A 15918-nucleotide genomic window follows, 5' to 3' on the forward strand; every position below is an offset into this window, starting at 1 on the left:
TGAACTGGATAACCTAATAATGCATGGTCCTGGTGAACTTGCGAACCCTGTTTCAATGCTTTGAAGAACCATGCACCCTTCAGGGGCGGCTCTCGGCTCATGGCGGCCCTGGGCAGGGAGTGTAGGTAGGTGGCCCTGGAAGAGGGGGTCCGGGTGAGGCGGAGCGCGGAGGCCAGTGAAGAGGGGGGGAGGGTTGGGGGTCAGGGTGTTTGGAAGTGGAACAGAGCCAGAGGCCGCCAAATCCCTGCCAGGGGCTGCCACGCAAATATGTATCCATCCTCAGAGGATTTTTATATTAAGGATATATATTGGCGTGGTGGCCCCTGGGGTTTGGTGGGCCTGTGCAGGTGCACAGCTTGCACATGCCTAAGGCCGGCCCTGCACCCTTCAAAGGGTCCTGTGTGGGGACAGAGGCCAGAGCAGTAATGGATGACTTTGAATGTTGATTTGGATCTTGCTATGCAAACATGTTTCTTTTTTTTCTACAGGAATCGTGTACAAATTAATGTTGCTGGATCTATTTTGTGTTTTAGTGCAATGGTGTAGCACTGCTGTCCTTCTAAGAAACTTTTAATCCCACATCTTTAATGCGATATTGCTGTTCAGTCTGGGGAGACTCGGATCTCGTAGAAATCACACCAATAACGTTGCCAGACAACTTCATGTCACTCAGGGCAACTATACCCGTGGGCTTGTATTTGACAACAAAATGCATTCTGATAGCTGTCGTTTTGATTTCAGTGAATAGCATCAGTTAGCCTAAATTACCACATGACAGTGTTTTATAAAAGGGTATCCCAGGCCTGGCTCATTTTCCAGATACATCACTTCTGTTGGTAAGCCAGGAGCACCGGCCAACTACAGTTTCCTTACACTCTAGGTCTTTATGTATTTATTTATGGACTACTTTTTTTTTAACAAGTGCCCCATTCCGTGCTTTCACTTTAATGATGGCCCGCCACTTTCTTTTGACTGGTCTCATCTAAACAAGGATGCGCGGCCGCTATTAAAGTGAAATTGTGGAATGGGGCGATTTAAAAAAAAATAAAAAATCATTTGTTTTTCAACAAGAGAAACAAATGCTTTTTTTTTGTAAAAGCACCCCATTCCACGCTTTCACTTTAGTGACAGCCGCACCCCTTTCTTTAAACAAGCTGCATCTAAAGAAACGGTTGTGGCCGCCATTAAAATGAATGCACGTCATGGGCCGCTTCTTTAATTTTCGTTTTTCCTTGCATGTCCTGGTCTCCAAGCCTCTGCCTGTCCACATGCTGGCTGAGAGTTTAAACTAAATAATTAGTATTAATGGGATCGTAACGTATACTTTTTAAATATATTTTAATACTGGTTTCATTGGAAAAAGATTCTGAATACAGCACTTGCTACTAAAATATATTTGTATATTTGTTTGAGTTAGAAAATGTATTTCAGTTCAGTTAAACATTTCTTGATTAGTATTTCTCGTTTATTGCCCTTAGCCAAGATAGACTGCGTATGTAAAAGGTTCAGAGTTTCTTTTTCTTATCACCAATGTGTGAGTCGGCAGCCAAGATAAAAGGGTTTCATTTGAAAGGGCTTATGCGAGGCTTGGATTTCCTTCAGTTGCAGCTAATGGAGGTTTTGATCTCTGTAAAATGTCCAATACTCTCTGAGACATAGTCTGGTGTGTTACCAAAAGCTTTCAATATTCAGCCTTGAAAGGTCTGCAATGAAAGGTTCCTTGCCATGGCTATTAAATCTAATTTACTTGGGTCGGATTCCTATTAAATATTCACTTATTTTTGTCACTGCACTCCTAAATAAGAAACTTTATGAAACGGAGACAACCCGTGTTTGGTAAAAGTAGCCATTGCCCTATTAACTTTGCAAGAAAGAGGAAGATGAGGGGGGGGGGGGGGTTGTTGGTGATTCTTTATTGTTCTTCTAATGTACACGTAAAAAGCCAGTTTCTGTTCTGCTCTCGACCTACGAGCGGTCTGCGGTATGAAAGCACCCCTCTTTCAGAATGAAATAGTTACTGGCCATTACTTCAGATGCTCTTCTAGGAGGATTCCTGTTGTCTGTTGACTGTCTCTAGGATACCTGTCTGCATATAACCATGCCCCAGAGGTGTTGTTGCTGCGGCTAGGCATGGTGCACAGCAAAGTGTAGGTGCACTCCTAACAGAATATTATTTGTTGGCACTAAACAAGAGATTCCCGCCTGAAGTACCCACTTAAAAGTGCACACTTAGGGCCTTATGTATGAACACATTTTCCTATAGGCACCGAATGGGCAAAACCCTTTGATACATCTGGTACCCTTCATGGTGGAATGAATCAGCGACGGCTGATTCAGACACGCCGAACGCGAGAGGGGAGCCACTAAGTCCGAGTTCTGGGCATTTTAATTGTGTTTGAAACAGGACGAATACAAGCATCAGTGCACGACACCCATCGATTCCACCATGAAGGGTACCTTAATTGTGATTTGAAAGGAACATATATAAGCATCAGTGCACGACTCCTACCGGTTCCACCGCGAAGCTTAGAATCTTCCCAGCATTATTATCGACAATGAAAATGAGTTTTCCCTAGAAGACAAGGACTAATGCCCGTTAGGTCCTGAGGAGAACCCCCAAATTGAAGGGGCTTCGAAATGCGTCGACCTGTTCTGTTGTGGTTTTCTGATTTGTTTTTTATGGTTCAGCGGCAAATCTTTTGTAAATGAATGTTGTTGTATATAGAATAACCTATATATTGTTTAGATGGCCCATTGCATCATAGAGTCAATAGTGATGTTAATATAATATTAGTGCCCCACCATTCTTCGAATAAATTGGCCATTCGTTTTTTGGTTGGGATACTATTTTTTCCAAAAAACAGCCTAAAAGTACTAACTCTAGTGATATTAGGAATCTTCTTCTTCCTTTTTTGTTCACTGCACACTGTATGTTCTGATTTTGTGTTGTTAGTCCACTGATGTTTGTGAGTTTGAATTGTGGTATGAAAGTTTGGCACAGAATAAATGAAGAGTGAGAGTGTACAAGTATTACCCATTTATGTGACATTCGTCCTCACTTGTGCGTTTCACATTTCTTCGAATTTTAAATTAGATACTACTCCCCTCCCTGACATTAAAATAAAACCTCTTAAAAATAAAAAATGAAATTTTGTGAAATTTTCTACATCCTCAAAAAGAACAAAAATAAAAATATTTAACTTTGAACACACGGTGTATGGTGGTTATGCTTCAATTGTTTCATATCATTGGGCATTGTAAGTTTGTTGATCTATTTGTGCAGTATTGGCAATTGTTTTGTTTACTTGGTACAAGCTGCAGCAGGTCTCGCATTTGCAAGAGTTTCAGCTAATGGCATTGTAAATGACAAGGCCTTTTATTTATGTGTTTTGAAAACCAGCCAGCGGTGCCTTAACACTGACTTTGTGCCTATAGTTGTTGCTTACGAGAAAAAAGGCTGGCAGTAACTGTGTCTCATTTACTGGCAACCTTCCTTCTCCTAAGGAAGGACTATAAGTACAAAGTGCGTGTTTACGCACCGCTTGCCAGTTTTTAAAACACATACATAAAAAGCATTTACAAAACCAATAGCTTAAACTCTCGCAAATGCGAGCGAGACCAATTGCATTGCAAATGCTTGTTTTCTATGCATTATTAAAAATAGGGCGAGTTCCAGAGGACAATGAAAAAGTAGGGGTGGACCAGTTGGCCCCACGCGGACCTGGGAACCTTGGCTGCTACTATTAGTCATCTAATTTTCAAAGCACCCCTTGACTTGCCTCTCCTGTGCGGCCTCATAACGTGCCCTGTTGCAGCATGCTCCTTATCGGGGCGTACCCTCTCAGCTTAACAGGCACCGTTGGTGCAGCAGTTTCAGCCCTATTGGGCCCACTGAACCCTGATAACTATTATATTTTAGTACCCCCAAAGTAGTCCAATAGGTCATGTTCCTTGCTTGCACCAGGTTCCATAGCATCCTGGCTACACTGCCCTGCCTTAGCCCTCTCTAAACTCACTCCCCCATTGCGTGGAACAGAACAGGTTAACGCTGACTCGCACTCTCTGTTCACAGGAAACAAAGAAGAAAAGTGAAACCTGAAAGACATATATATCTATGTATGTAAAGGGCGAGAGCTGAAGCTACAAAGTCCGTTACGAGTCGAGTCGACATAGCCGCGAAGATGCCACCGTGTCAGGTAAGTTAAGCTGCCTTTATTTATTGTTTCGGGGGTTTCTTTATATGTCACGGCACGTGAACTGAATCGCCTTGAGAGCAGGACTAGCCTCCCAGATTTGTTTTGGACGCTTTTTTGAATATTTGTCGGCCTATTTTACGGTCTTCTGGGTCAGTTTTTTGGGGGTTGAATTCCCAGCTATTACAGCAAACATTACACGCAGCAAGGTCAAATCCTTGCAGTTTTCCACGCATTGCAAAACACCTGCACAAGTTCAAAACTGCCCCTATTTGCAAATATGGGCCGATTTTTTGTTTTGTTTTCTATTACAGTAGTGTGTGGGGGGCGGTTCAATGTTGTTTTGGTGCCCAGGCCTATTGTCTCTCCCAGACCGACCCAGCTCGAAGTACATTGAGTTAGCAGCTGAGGAAGCTAGTTTTGGTTGCGAAAATATATTAAGTGCTATTTTCTGAATGTGAGCTGTCCCCCTGACGTTTGTAGGAAGGAGCTGACAAGAGAAGTTTGGAGAGGTATCCGAAGGCTTTCCTTTTAAGGTTTGTTTGGGGAGGAGAACAAGTAGGGAGCGCCAATTAGTGGCGCATTAAAAGAATGCTTTGCTGTTTGTGGACATTTCACATACGTAGAAGAAATACCGTGTTTTCTTGTTCTTGTATATACCTTAGCTATCTTGAGTTTTTATATTGGTTAGATTATATAGCTTGATTTTGACGGCATATTTGTCTGGGTAGGTCAGACAGCTCCGTCATTGCACCATCACGAAAATATGAATCTTCCCTTGCCTGAGACCAGGGGGAGCTTCATTGGGCTCTCACTACCAGTAGCTGCTTCTACAAATGGCGGCCACATCGAAACTATGAGATTCGTGGGGCTGCTGCCAGGGCTTTAAGTGGGCCGAGTCTCTCCGGGTCTGAGCATCGGCAGTTATTTTCAGGGGGCCTCGAAACGGGCCTCTATCGGGCTCTATTTTCGGGCCTAGCAGAGGTAGTCCGTTTTCTTTTCTTGCACCAAATTTATTTTGCTCTAGTTGGAATTGCCAGGCTAGATCCTGAGGCAGCTGACCTTTGTGCACGCTGTAGATCTGTCGTGCAACGCCCATTGGACTGAAAGGGCTTCAGCCCCCCCACCCCTTTCATGTGTGGCAGCCGGGGCAGAGACAGCTTCCCAGGCACACACACAGCCACGCCCGAGTACTTCACAGGTCTTTAAAAGACCATATTTGTTCATAACCACTTCTCTGGCTATTTCATTCTTTTTTCTCCCTCTCTTCATTCTTTTACTAAGCAAGGTTTGGGTTCCTATTCACCTTTTTGATTCTTTTATTTTACTTTCTTTTCTCCTTTGATTTAATTCCTCTTCGATTAATTTTCTGTCCAGTTCTTTCTATCACCTTAGAACGACTTTCTCTCCAGTTTTTGTTTGTTCTTTTCATTCTTTTTTTTTACTTTTCTCTTATTTTAATCTTCCGTCGTTGTCACCTTAGATTCTTTTCCTATTCATTTATATTTTTGCCCTTAGAACCGGTTGTTATCCAAGTTTTTTTCTGTTCTTTGATTCTCTTTTAACCCTTGGATTTTTTTTGTTTCCTTTGCTTCTCGATGTTTCCACGCCTGTTTTGTTCCCTTCGGTTCTTTCACTGTCCCTTGATTCTTTATCTCACTTATTAACACCCTCAATTGATATATCTGCGGGGTTTATGTTTCTGTAAACACTACTATTATCGTGTTTTAGAAAAACAGCGTAGCATGCTATCCAGTTGTGTTACCAGCCAACACTTTACCTTTTTTTCACACACCAGAGAACCAGCTCTTGGGAAACTCTGAAGTGTTGAAGATGGGAAAAGAAGAACGAAATGGCAAAGCAAAATGCACCCTTTACGGACAACACTTTCAAATCAGAGCATGTGCAAGGAAATAACATAAAGAAAGCCCATTGATTTCCAAGAACAATACTCTGCGATCAGGCACCTAAACAAAACAGATTCATTATTCATACAATTGGCACAGCATGCAGTCAGGTTGGCTCCTTAGCAGGATGACAATGAACGCTGCTTAGATATAGGAGTCGTTACCATGACTTACTGTGATATCATTGGCAGAAAGAGTAGACCATGAGATCAGAAAACATCCCCTTGCATGCCATGGTCGCTACAGCATGATGGCGGAAGATTATAGTTGTGAACATATTTTAGTAATTACCAGCCCTCTCTTTCAAAACGTAAGAACACCTCTGGAATGCCCCACACTGCACTTCTCAACAGGCAGGTCAGTCAGTCTAATAGACGTGCAGATGTTGTAGTCGTCAGTTTCTTCAACCTGGGGTATTTCACTGTTTGACTTAAAACATAATCATTTTGAGGAGTTATGCTGGTTGGTATGAATGAAATCGATTCCCATTTCTGGTGTGTGCTCTCTTTCTGCGACATGCTTCCACCAACCATCTGGAGGACTCTTAAAGTGAAGACATATTTAAAGTCAGGGATGTGGTCAGAGTAAAATGTGCTAGTCATTTATGTCAAATGAATGCATAAAGTTCTTTTTAGCGAAAAGTTAGAGAGCACACAGATCAGTAAGAACAGGGCTTTAAGTGGGCCGGGTCTTAGCACCAGCCATACATATCTTTATTTAGACCACGCCCATACTACGGTATTTGGCAGGCTTAAGGTCCTACTTTGGTATGATGACCCCTAGGGAAACCCTATCGGGCCTCGCAGACTGTTCCCATGGGACCTGCACGGTCTGGTTAGGTACCTTAGCGGCGTGCGGTCATCGCCTCTCACACCTACCCCCACAATACATGCCACGATCGGTGTATGGAACAGCTGTTCACAATTTGTTCACTGTGTAGTACTGTCACCATAGGTCCTGAAGAATTGCCCGTTAGGCAAGAAACATGTCGACCTCACTAGAGGGTTGAGATAGCTAGCCACTACCTTTCCTGTCTCTCTATCTCCCCTCCCACTTTTTACCTAAGGGAACCAGCCACATCAATAAAGGTCATTGTGGACTGTTTCACCTTGTTTTAATTCACCACTCCCACACGACTACACAAGTTTTCAGAACCCCTCACATGCACTCACCCACTGGCCGGAACAGAAGAACTCCGACAAAGAGCACCTATAAGGTGCCCGTCAGACATTGCAGCGCCAGTCTGACGAGGAGCAGAAGGCCAGTGATGAAGCATGACATCTAGCTTGCTGGGTGTGTGAGGCTTTCTAGTTCCAATAAGGGAACCCACCAGTTCCCTGTGCAGATACTCTCCACTTCACAACACATACCTCGTTGTCCTCTCACTCCCTTTGGGGAACTTTGTACCCTATGTTGCTTTCAAAACAGGAACAGGCCTCAGAGTCTGGAAGAAACATTTTACTGTAACTCGTTCTGAAGAAAAGAACACTGTGCTCCCAATGTGTGGAGAGGAGCAGGGTACTGGCCAGAAAGTATAAGGAGGAAGTCCCAACAGACTGAAGCCTGCACACAGGTCGTGTCTTGAGGAAGTGAGCAGCCCAGGAACCATGAGCACCTTGCAGTCAGCCGGCCCACAGTGAAGGACACAGTACACGACCAAAAAAGGTGAGAATATTAAAATAGAATTCCAGGACTGCTTTGTTCCTAATCTGCAATAGGTGAGAGCCTGTGTACTCCTGTCCTGACCCAGACAAAGAAGGATACAAAGGTTTTTTATTCCAGCCCTCTGGCGTAGGTCATGTCTCATTTGACGCAGCTGACCCGTGACCCCAATGGTTCTGGAATAATCCGAACAAATTTGTAGCACTACTATGTGTGACATATTGCTGTTTAAAGTTGCAGTCCCACCTAACCCGAACTATCATTTCCCAGTGTTAACTTTTGCTCTGGTGGATCAAGTTGCACCTCATTCTGTGGGAGCCATCAATTGGCAAGTGTATTCCTACTGATGCATTTTACCAGTTTAGTGATACAAGGGTCTAATGGTTAGGTCCCTCTGAGAACAATCGTTGACTGTTAGCCCATCATCAGTTCAAGTATCATGCATTCATGTTGACTGTGAGACCAGTTTCACTCTCTAACTGATCTCTCCTGAACTCCATGCTGTTTCTTGACACTGACTATCAGATCATTAGTTGCTGTGTTAACTTCACACTGAGACTCTATTTTGGGTAGGAGCACCTATAAACACAGGGACATCATGGTTGACGTGTAAAACCCATGTTCCTCATGGGCGGAGGGACCTTGGGTGTCATTACTTCCTGGAACAGTTTTAGTGACATCTCAGCACCTTCCGAATTGGATTCAACCTCATTGCGTTATTTGCCTTGACCCCTGGGGTTGCAAAGAAACAAGAAAAGGGAGACATGTCATATTAAAATTCATTGATTTCTTTCTGGCACCATTGCCACATTGACTGAGCATTTTAAACACCACCTTGAACACATATAGGACTGCATCACCATGGGATTAATCACAGACCGCATACCAGACATGCCTGATAAGGCGGCTATTACGTACTTTACGCAACGTTGAATAGCAGGACAATAATTCACTAATGATGCCACAACTGCACTCATACTGATAACTTACGCCTTGAGAAAGCCCCTGCTTGTAAGCCAAAAAAGGGGGCGAAACACGTGTTGACTGTTCTAGTTGCTCTTACCCCACATCAGTGATTCTGACCCTTAAGAATCACTTTTGACTCTGGGCTTTTGTATCAATAATTAGACCATGAATCATAGTTGAATGGAATTTACTGAGGATTGATAACTTCATTGATTTTTTTCTTTGTGTTCTTAAACTATACACCACTCAAAGTCTGTGACTTGAGACTCAAGAGTTTTAGAGTTTAGTAATATTCAATTCAATTCAATTCTTTATTATGTTTTGGAACTCCGAGGAGATCCACATAAAAACCATACACAATACAAGACCCATTCAATGCAAAAAAGACATCTACAATGTTTACAAAAATACAGAGTAATCAGATTCACATACTACAAAAGCCATCAATAAATAGCTAAAAAGCATTTAAAAAAGTTAAAAATATTAAAACAGAAGAGTTCATTTGGGGGATTATACAATGCAAGTAAGAAAGAGTAAGCATTTAAAATACTCAATTGCAAACATACATATCTTAACCACTTACGCCGAAATGGGCGCAATACAGGGCATATGAAGAGAACATGCAAGCGATCCTGGGTGGACAAGTTGCAAAAATTACAAATTGCAGGAGCACCATACCACTTTGCCAATAGATTGTTTAATGGCAACAAATCCTGTCTTAGGAGAAACCAAAATCGCCGAATGCCATGTGGTAGAATCCAGGCGACATAAGGTTGCATAGCTTTCCTAACATACGAGTCAGTAAGATGGTTAGCTCCCTTCTTAAAATAAATAGCCTCCTTGTCCATTTTAAAGCTAAGATCCCAAGATGCCTCTTTCAAAAGTGATTTTAACTGTGCAGAGGAAACAATAAAAAGAGTGCTCTCTTCCAATTGGAGAAGGGCGGCCGCCTTTCTGAAATTCTTAACAATTTGCGAGTACTCCTTTAAGCTGCCCAACAGTTCAACCTTCATAAGATTTCTTAATGATCCCATTTCTCCTCTAGCCAAACTGGCAACCCACCGTATTACAGCTGCTAGGCCCTGCACCCAGCTACTGCGAAGACCATATTCAAGTCTGCAGGCAGCCGCTGAGCAAGCGGTGTTAAGAGAGGATATAGATCTTAACAACTTCCCTTCTACAGAATGTAAAAAATCCCATTGCCTTAAATCAACCAGTTCCATTCCATACAAAAGGGAAGATGGGATTTTTGCCCTAAAGACTTCCAGTAGGCAATCGAAATGTCTTCTCCCCGTGGCTGAATATAATGCACTCAAGCCTTTTCCCTGAGACAAAGCTTTGCGGGTGTTGTTATCGGTGTGGGGCTTGTCACTCAAATTATTGGAAATGATTTTTCCTAAAAAGACATAAGTCTTTACCACCTCCAATTTGTGGCCACCAACTGTCCAAACAAAGTTCTTATACTTTAACTTTTTTCTCCCTGCGATACACATAATTTTGCTTTTTGTTGCATTTATCCTCAAGTAATGGGCTTCGGCAAAAAGATGTAATGCACAAAGACGATTGGCCAACCCTTTAGGTGTTAGATCCAGTATTATAATATCATCTGCGTATAACAAGCAGGAGATAGGGGTTCCCCCTACAATCGGGGCTATACCGTCACTTGAGGAGAGAGATGCAGGAAGATCCGCAATATACAGGGAAAAGAGCAGTGGAGCAAGAAGACAACCCTGTTTTAATCCATTAATTGATGGAATGACAAGTGATAACCCCCTTTCTCCACCTTGCAGGACACGACACCATGTATCAGTATGTAAAACCTGCACCAGATCTAGCAAGTGAGGAGGCATGCCCATGGCAGATAGCTTTCTCCACAGCAGGGGGTGATCCACTTTATTGAATGCTGTGGAGAAGTCTATAAATGCTGCATACACATATCCCCCACGAACCCTTACATATTTATCAGAAATTATCTGAAGTGCGGTAAGGTTGTCTAGGGTGCCGTGCCCTTTGCGGAAGCCAGTCTGTTCTAGGGGTAAAATGTGGTTCGCATCAACCCAATCATTAATTAAGTATAACAAACATTTGGTGAAAACCTTTCCAATTGCATCAAGGAGGGCTATTTGACAATAGTTCTTCGGTATATCCCTATCGCCCTTCTTGAACAGTGGCACCAGTATGCTCCCTTTCCAAGAGGAAGGGACAATTTTCTTAATGAAGCAAAATCTGAAAACAGGAAACAGTATTCTGCTCCATAAAACTGGTTCCTGTTTCAAGACAGATATCAGGAGTTCATCTGGCCCCATGGCACCTGAAGTACGCATGTCCGTAATCGCCTGTTCAATAGTTCTTTCTGAAGAGGGCTCTATTGGGGAATCAAGCTCAATACTAAGGCCCCTAAGCTCAACCAACTGCCCATTCATAGCGTATAAAGTGGAGATATAATTGACCCATAACGATTCAGGAATAGGAATTGGGAGGGGACCAACTCTTGCACCACAACCCTCCCCAATAAGAGACCAAAACTGTCTAACTTTGCCATGAACCACTGCCTCCCGTAGTCTTATCCATAGGGAATCTTCTTTTTCTTTTTTTATCTTTTTCTTAATCCTACTTCTCCTTCTTTTTAAACGATCAATTTTGTGGAGTCTTTCAGTTGATCTGCACAAGTATTGCTCCCGCACTAGCTTATTTATTTCCTTATTAAGGAGAATAATCGATCTTGGGAGGAAAATCTTTTTTTGGCGCCAAATTTGATTTTTTAACATCCAAAATGATCTTCATAAGATCCTCAAAATGGATTAATTCAGACCCTTTCCAATTATTTAACTCTAATATAGTTTTATCAAGGATACGCCCGAGGCTCTTTATGGCTTTAAAGTCCCAGAAACATCTTCCAGACTTCTTATGAAAATTGACCGCATCCCAATTGAGTGACCAAGGGTCAGATTTAGGAGGGTGTATTGAAAGGGTTAAAGTTATCAACATATGATCACTAAATATATTCTCTGAGACCACCAGATCTCTCAATAAAGAGAAGGAGCGGTGGTCTGTGATTACATAATCCAAAATGGACTCACTTGTGCTGGATTTATGGGTATATTTTGCTGGAACATCAGAAGGGAGCCTACCATTCACTATTAGCCCCTCCATAAGAAACAATTCTCCCAGCAACATTTTCCCTCTTTTATTGGTTTTGATTTTATCGGGGAAGAGGGCTTGAGGAATCAAAAGAGCTTCCTCTTTGGGCTTATTTCTAAAAAGCTCTAAGCTATAATTAGAAACTCTGCAATTGAAATCCCCACTAACAGCACCTGGGGAGTAAGTATTGTCTCCTTAATCTTTTTAATAAAAATAAAAACCTGTTTTAATACACTATTGTAGCAATCATCAGGGGGGATATAAGCATTTATTATAACCAGTGGGTTTTTATTATCCCCACTACCAAAGCTACTAAGAGTGACCGCCTGAAAAAGGTTACTCTGATCCACATAATGAGAGTAGTTCCACTTTATTCTATTAGAAAGAAGGCACACAATTCCTCCTTTTGCATGCCCTCTCTTCGAAGGGGAGGCTGCGACCTCAAGAACAAAATAGTCCCTCCCCACGCCCATTCTGTCTATACACCAGGTCTCTTGGATACAGATCACACCGGGGTTCAACGAGAAAAGATACTGTAATTTTTCAGGACTATTGTTGATCCCCGCGGCATTCCAAGAAAGAATTTTTATGCTACTGCTAAAGATGGGGAAATAGCTTTGGGTTATCTTTTGGTTTACTTAACAAAGCCCCAGGAAGCCAATTCCATTGTTGGTTATCCTCTCTTGGAATGCAGAACGTTTTTTGCAGGGCAGGAATTACATGGGACACTAGCCGTTTAGTTTTTAATACACATATATTTAAGTCCTCGAAGAAGGGAGGGTGACCTGCTTGACCCAAGCCCCGTTGAATAGGTCTATTTTCCCAAAATCTATCTCCACAATTTGCCAAAACAGGTATCACATCAATTCCTCGACTTTGAAAATTTTCAGCTTGATTCAAAATGAGGTTCACTATTAGTTTGGAATAGATTGTTACCCTAATGTGTGATGTATTATCAGTTCTTGACATAGACACCAAATCAATATCATTTGATTGAATTAATTTTAGGCTCTCTATATATCTAAAACATTTAAGTAACAATGTTCTATTTAATACCAAATCGTGGTCAAACAACAGAAGAAAGTCTAGGATCAGTGTATCTACAGAATCTTCCGTAATTTTTCTAGGAGGTTTTTGCGAACAGGCTGTACCTTCAACCAGGGAATAAAAAATAGGAGCAGCGGGATTGAGGACAACTGAGACAGAAGGGACTGACTTTGTCACTTCTATTTTTAGGAAAGAGAATCGTAGATCTCCCCACATCAGGGGGTGGTCCTCCTGTAGACAAAATAGAACAATTAGGGAGGATTTTATTGCAATCTGCAAAGGGTACTTGAATATCGGGGATACAAGTATTTGAATCCTGCTTCAAGAACCCATTAACTGGCTCTTCCGTAATAGGCTGGTCATTTGGCTGATCTTGAGAATCCTCAAATATTATTTGTCTCAGTCTTTTTTTCCTATGACTGCGAATTGGTTTTCTCTTTTTTCCTCTACACCTTTTCTGCTTGCCTATTATTTCTTTTTCTTCTTCCTCTGCCCCTTGGACTCTGGCATAAAAATTGGGAAGAGCACTTTATCGAGTTTACAATCTGCGGAAACCCCATCTTCTTCTACAATTTCAAGATCAGAATCCCTTATACAATTATAAGCAGAAGATTTAGGGATTGGAGAAAGCTCGCTTCTGGCTGGGACCCCCGGAATAATTTGATCAGGATTATAAGGCGTGAACACAGGATTATTTCCGGAAGGAGAAGCACCAGGGGACACCGGTTCCTGCGAACCCACTCTAGGATTTAGTTCCAATGTCTTCTCTGGAAATCTAAGTAATAAAACCTTTAATATCTGAGTGACAGATTCCAGAACACAGTCAGAGCTCCCCACAAATTTACTCAATAACAGTAATATCGAAGATAACAAATGTTCCAAAGCAATCAATGACTCAGAAATAGGCTTTTCATGTCTATCCAAGCCTAGTGGTATAATAGGATCGATACCTGATATGTTGAGCTCAGGGCTTTTTGAAAGGTTAGACTGCATAGATGAATCTTGAGATTTAAGGGAGGGGGTGCTACTATAAAGCTGCAAGCCTGAGGGAGTAGCGCCAATCGGGGTCTTAGTGGCTTCAAATAATTTCAATGAACCATCTGCAAAGTAACGACCACACAACTCCAGGTCAATATCTAACCCATGAGAGTCACCATTACATATCTCCTTTGCCTGGGTACTTCCTACTAAATCATTAGTCAAACACATTTCAAGCTTTGGGAGGACGTTATTTTGATGCACATTCTCTATTCTAGAAGCGAGCAAATTAACACTACTGGAGCCTTCTATGGGGTTTGGATTAAGCCCCTCACAGGACTGTAAGGCAGGAATCGATTTTTCTACCAAAACAGGCCCCTTCTTTACAAACGCAGGTTCTACGCCAAGTGAGGGAGCTACCCCTATGTTCTTATTTATAGCAACTTCTTCAGGGTCAGCCTCCTTCGCCAAGTCCTTATCCGTTGTCTTTTCCCATAACTGGAATAGCCGGCATTGACCTTTTAATTGGAGATTTTTTGAATCCTTGTTTCGCAGGGGGTTGGATCTGGTCTTTGCACAAGACCTTCCCCCCAAGAGTCTCCCAGAACGTACATTTTTAGCAGTCATCTTTAGTCTTATATCGAAGAAGAGAAAAGCGAAGGCAGAGCGCAATACCAATGAGAGAAACAATAATTAGCAGCTTAAAATATATTAAATAAGGCAATTGAAGAATGTGAGTCAAAGTTCCTGTATTAATCAACAAGTCAATGGCTATGTAAGCATGAATGGTCAATAAAGATCTATCAAGCTAAACAAGAAGAAAACGATTAAAATAAAAATGTAAATATGTGGGCCCAGCCCAGCCTACTTCAGCCACTGAGGGCCCGCCCTTTGCCCGGGCTTCATCCGGCTAGGCTGCCGCTCGCTCCCGCGTCGCGGGGCTCGCCGCAATTTCAAGCGCCTCCGGGCGCCGAGGTGACGTGGCGGCGATGCGCCGATGCTGGGGCGCCGGGGAGCCTGGGTAATGTAGTCCTCACCGGCCGCTATGGAGCGCTGCGGCGGGAGGACCAACAATGCAGACTGATAGTATCAAATTGCCCCGTAAGACCTTCGCTCATTCAGGGTCAACAATGCCTCGCTGCAGCTCTGCTGTGGGAACAAGTTTAGTAATAGATTAACCTTGACCGATAGGATAACATTTACTATATGTCCCATATTATGTTATAGTGGCTTACTGTTTAAGCTCTAGATTTATGTTTGGTGCCATATCTCAGCCCTAGAATGTTCTAGGATCTTCTTGTTTTCTGGAGACGTCGAGGATGACCACGAGCTGGATACGAGCTGTCCCAAGAAGGATGTCGAGTACTGTGGGGTTGGTGTCCAGCTAGAGCACCAACAAGCCTTGGCAGCGCAACCAATGAAGATGTTCTAGAAAGGTTACGGATCGGACCAGCAAGGTCCAGAAGACTCACCAAACACAGGGGAGTCAGGGCAGGCCTTGAGCAATCAGGGGAGCCCAAGAAAAGAAGTGTTGACCCTCAAGAGGACCCAAAGTTTTGAGGGTACCTCGAGCAGAAATACAAAGCAACAGCCCACAAAGCACTCAGTAGGAGGAGGCCAAAGTTCTTTGGTGGAAATGATGCCAGAGGTTGGGGTTACTCAGAGCCCAGTGCACTTGTTTTGGGAACGCCAACAAGCATATGCACTAGCAAAAGTACGTGGTGCACAGGGGTACGAGGGATTCTGTCCTCAAACCTAGTGAGATTGCATCTCGGACCTCGAGGGACTTGGAAACCTACCTTCTGTGGTGCTGGAGCCTTCGGAATCCATAGGAGCTCAGGAGCAGGAGACCAGTACCTCATGGTGTGGTGCCTGCGGTTGCAGGGGAGTGACTCATTCACTCCAAGGGAGATCTCTTCGGATGTCCTTGATGCGCCACAGGTCCTGCATGGAGACTGTATGGCGCACAGGCACAAACAATGCTTCAGACTGAGAGGGAGATGAAATTGGGCCCAAACGATGTC

General features: G+C 42.9%; 1 protein-coding gene across 5 annotated transcripts in view; it reads left to right on the forward strand.

Moving 5' to 3' along the window:
- LOC147691762 (phospholipase A and acyltransferase 3-like) overlaps window positions 1-15918 on the forward strand; it is a 154201-nt gene that overhangs the window by 92347 nt on the left and 45936 nt on the right. For all 5 annotated transcript variants that reach the window (XM_086938056.1, XM_086938053.1, XM_086938057.1 and 2 more), the window contains exon 2: window positions 4073-4196. In XM_086938056.1, coding sequence (XP_086794182.1) covers window positions 4182-4196 — 15 coding nt within the window. In that variant the 5' untranslated portion in view covers window positions 4073-4181. The remainder of the gene's footprint in view (window positions 1-4072; window positions 4197-15918) is intronic.

Source organism: Lissotriton vulgaris, chromosome 9, assembly GCF_964263255.1.
Source record: "Lissotriton vulgaris chromosome 9, aLisVul1.2, whole genome shotgun sequence".
Taxonomy (NCBI): domain Eukaryota; kingdom Metazoa; phylum Chordata; class Amphibia; order Caudata; family Salamandridae; genus Lissotriton; species Lissotriton vulgaris.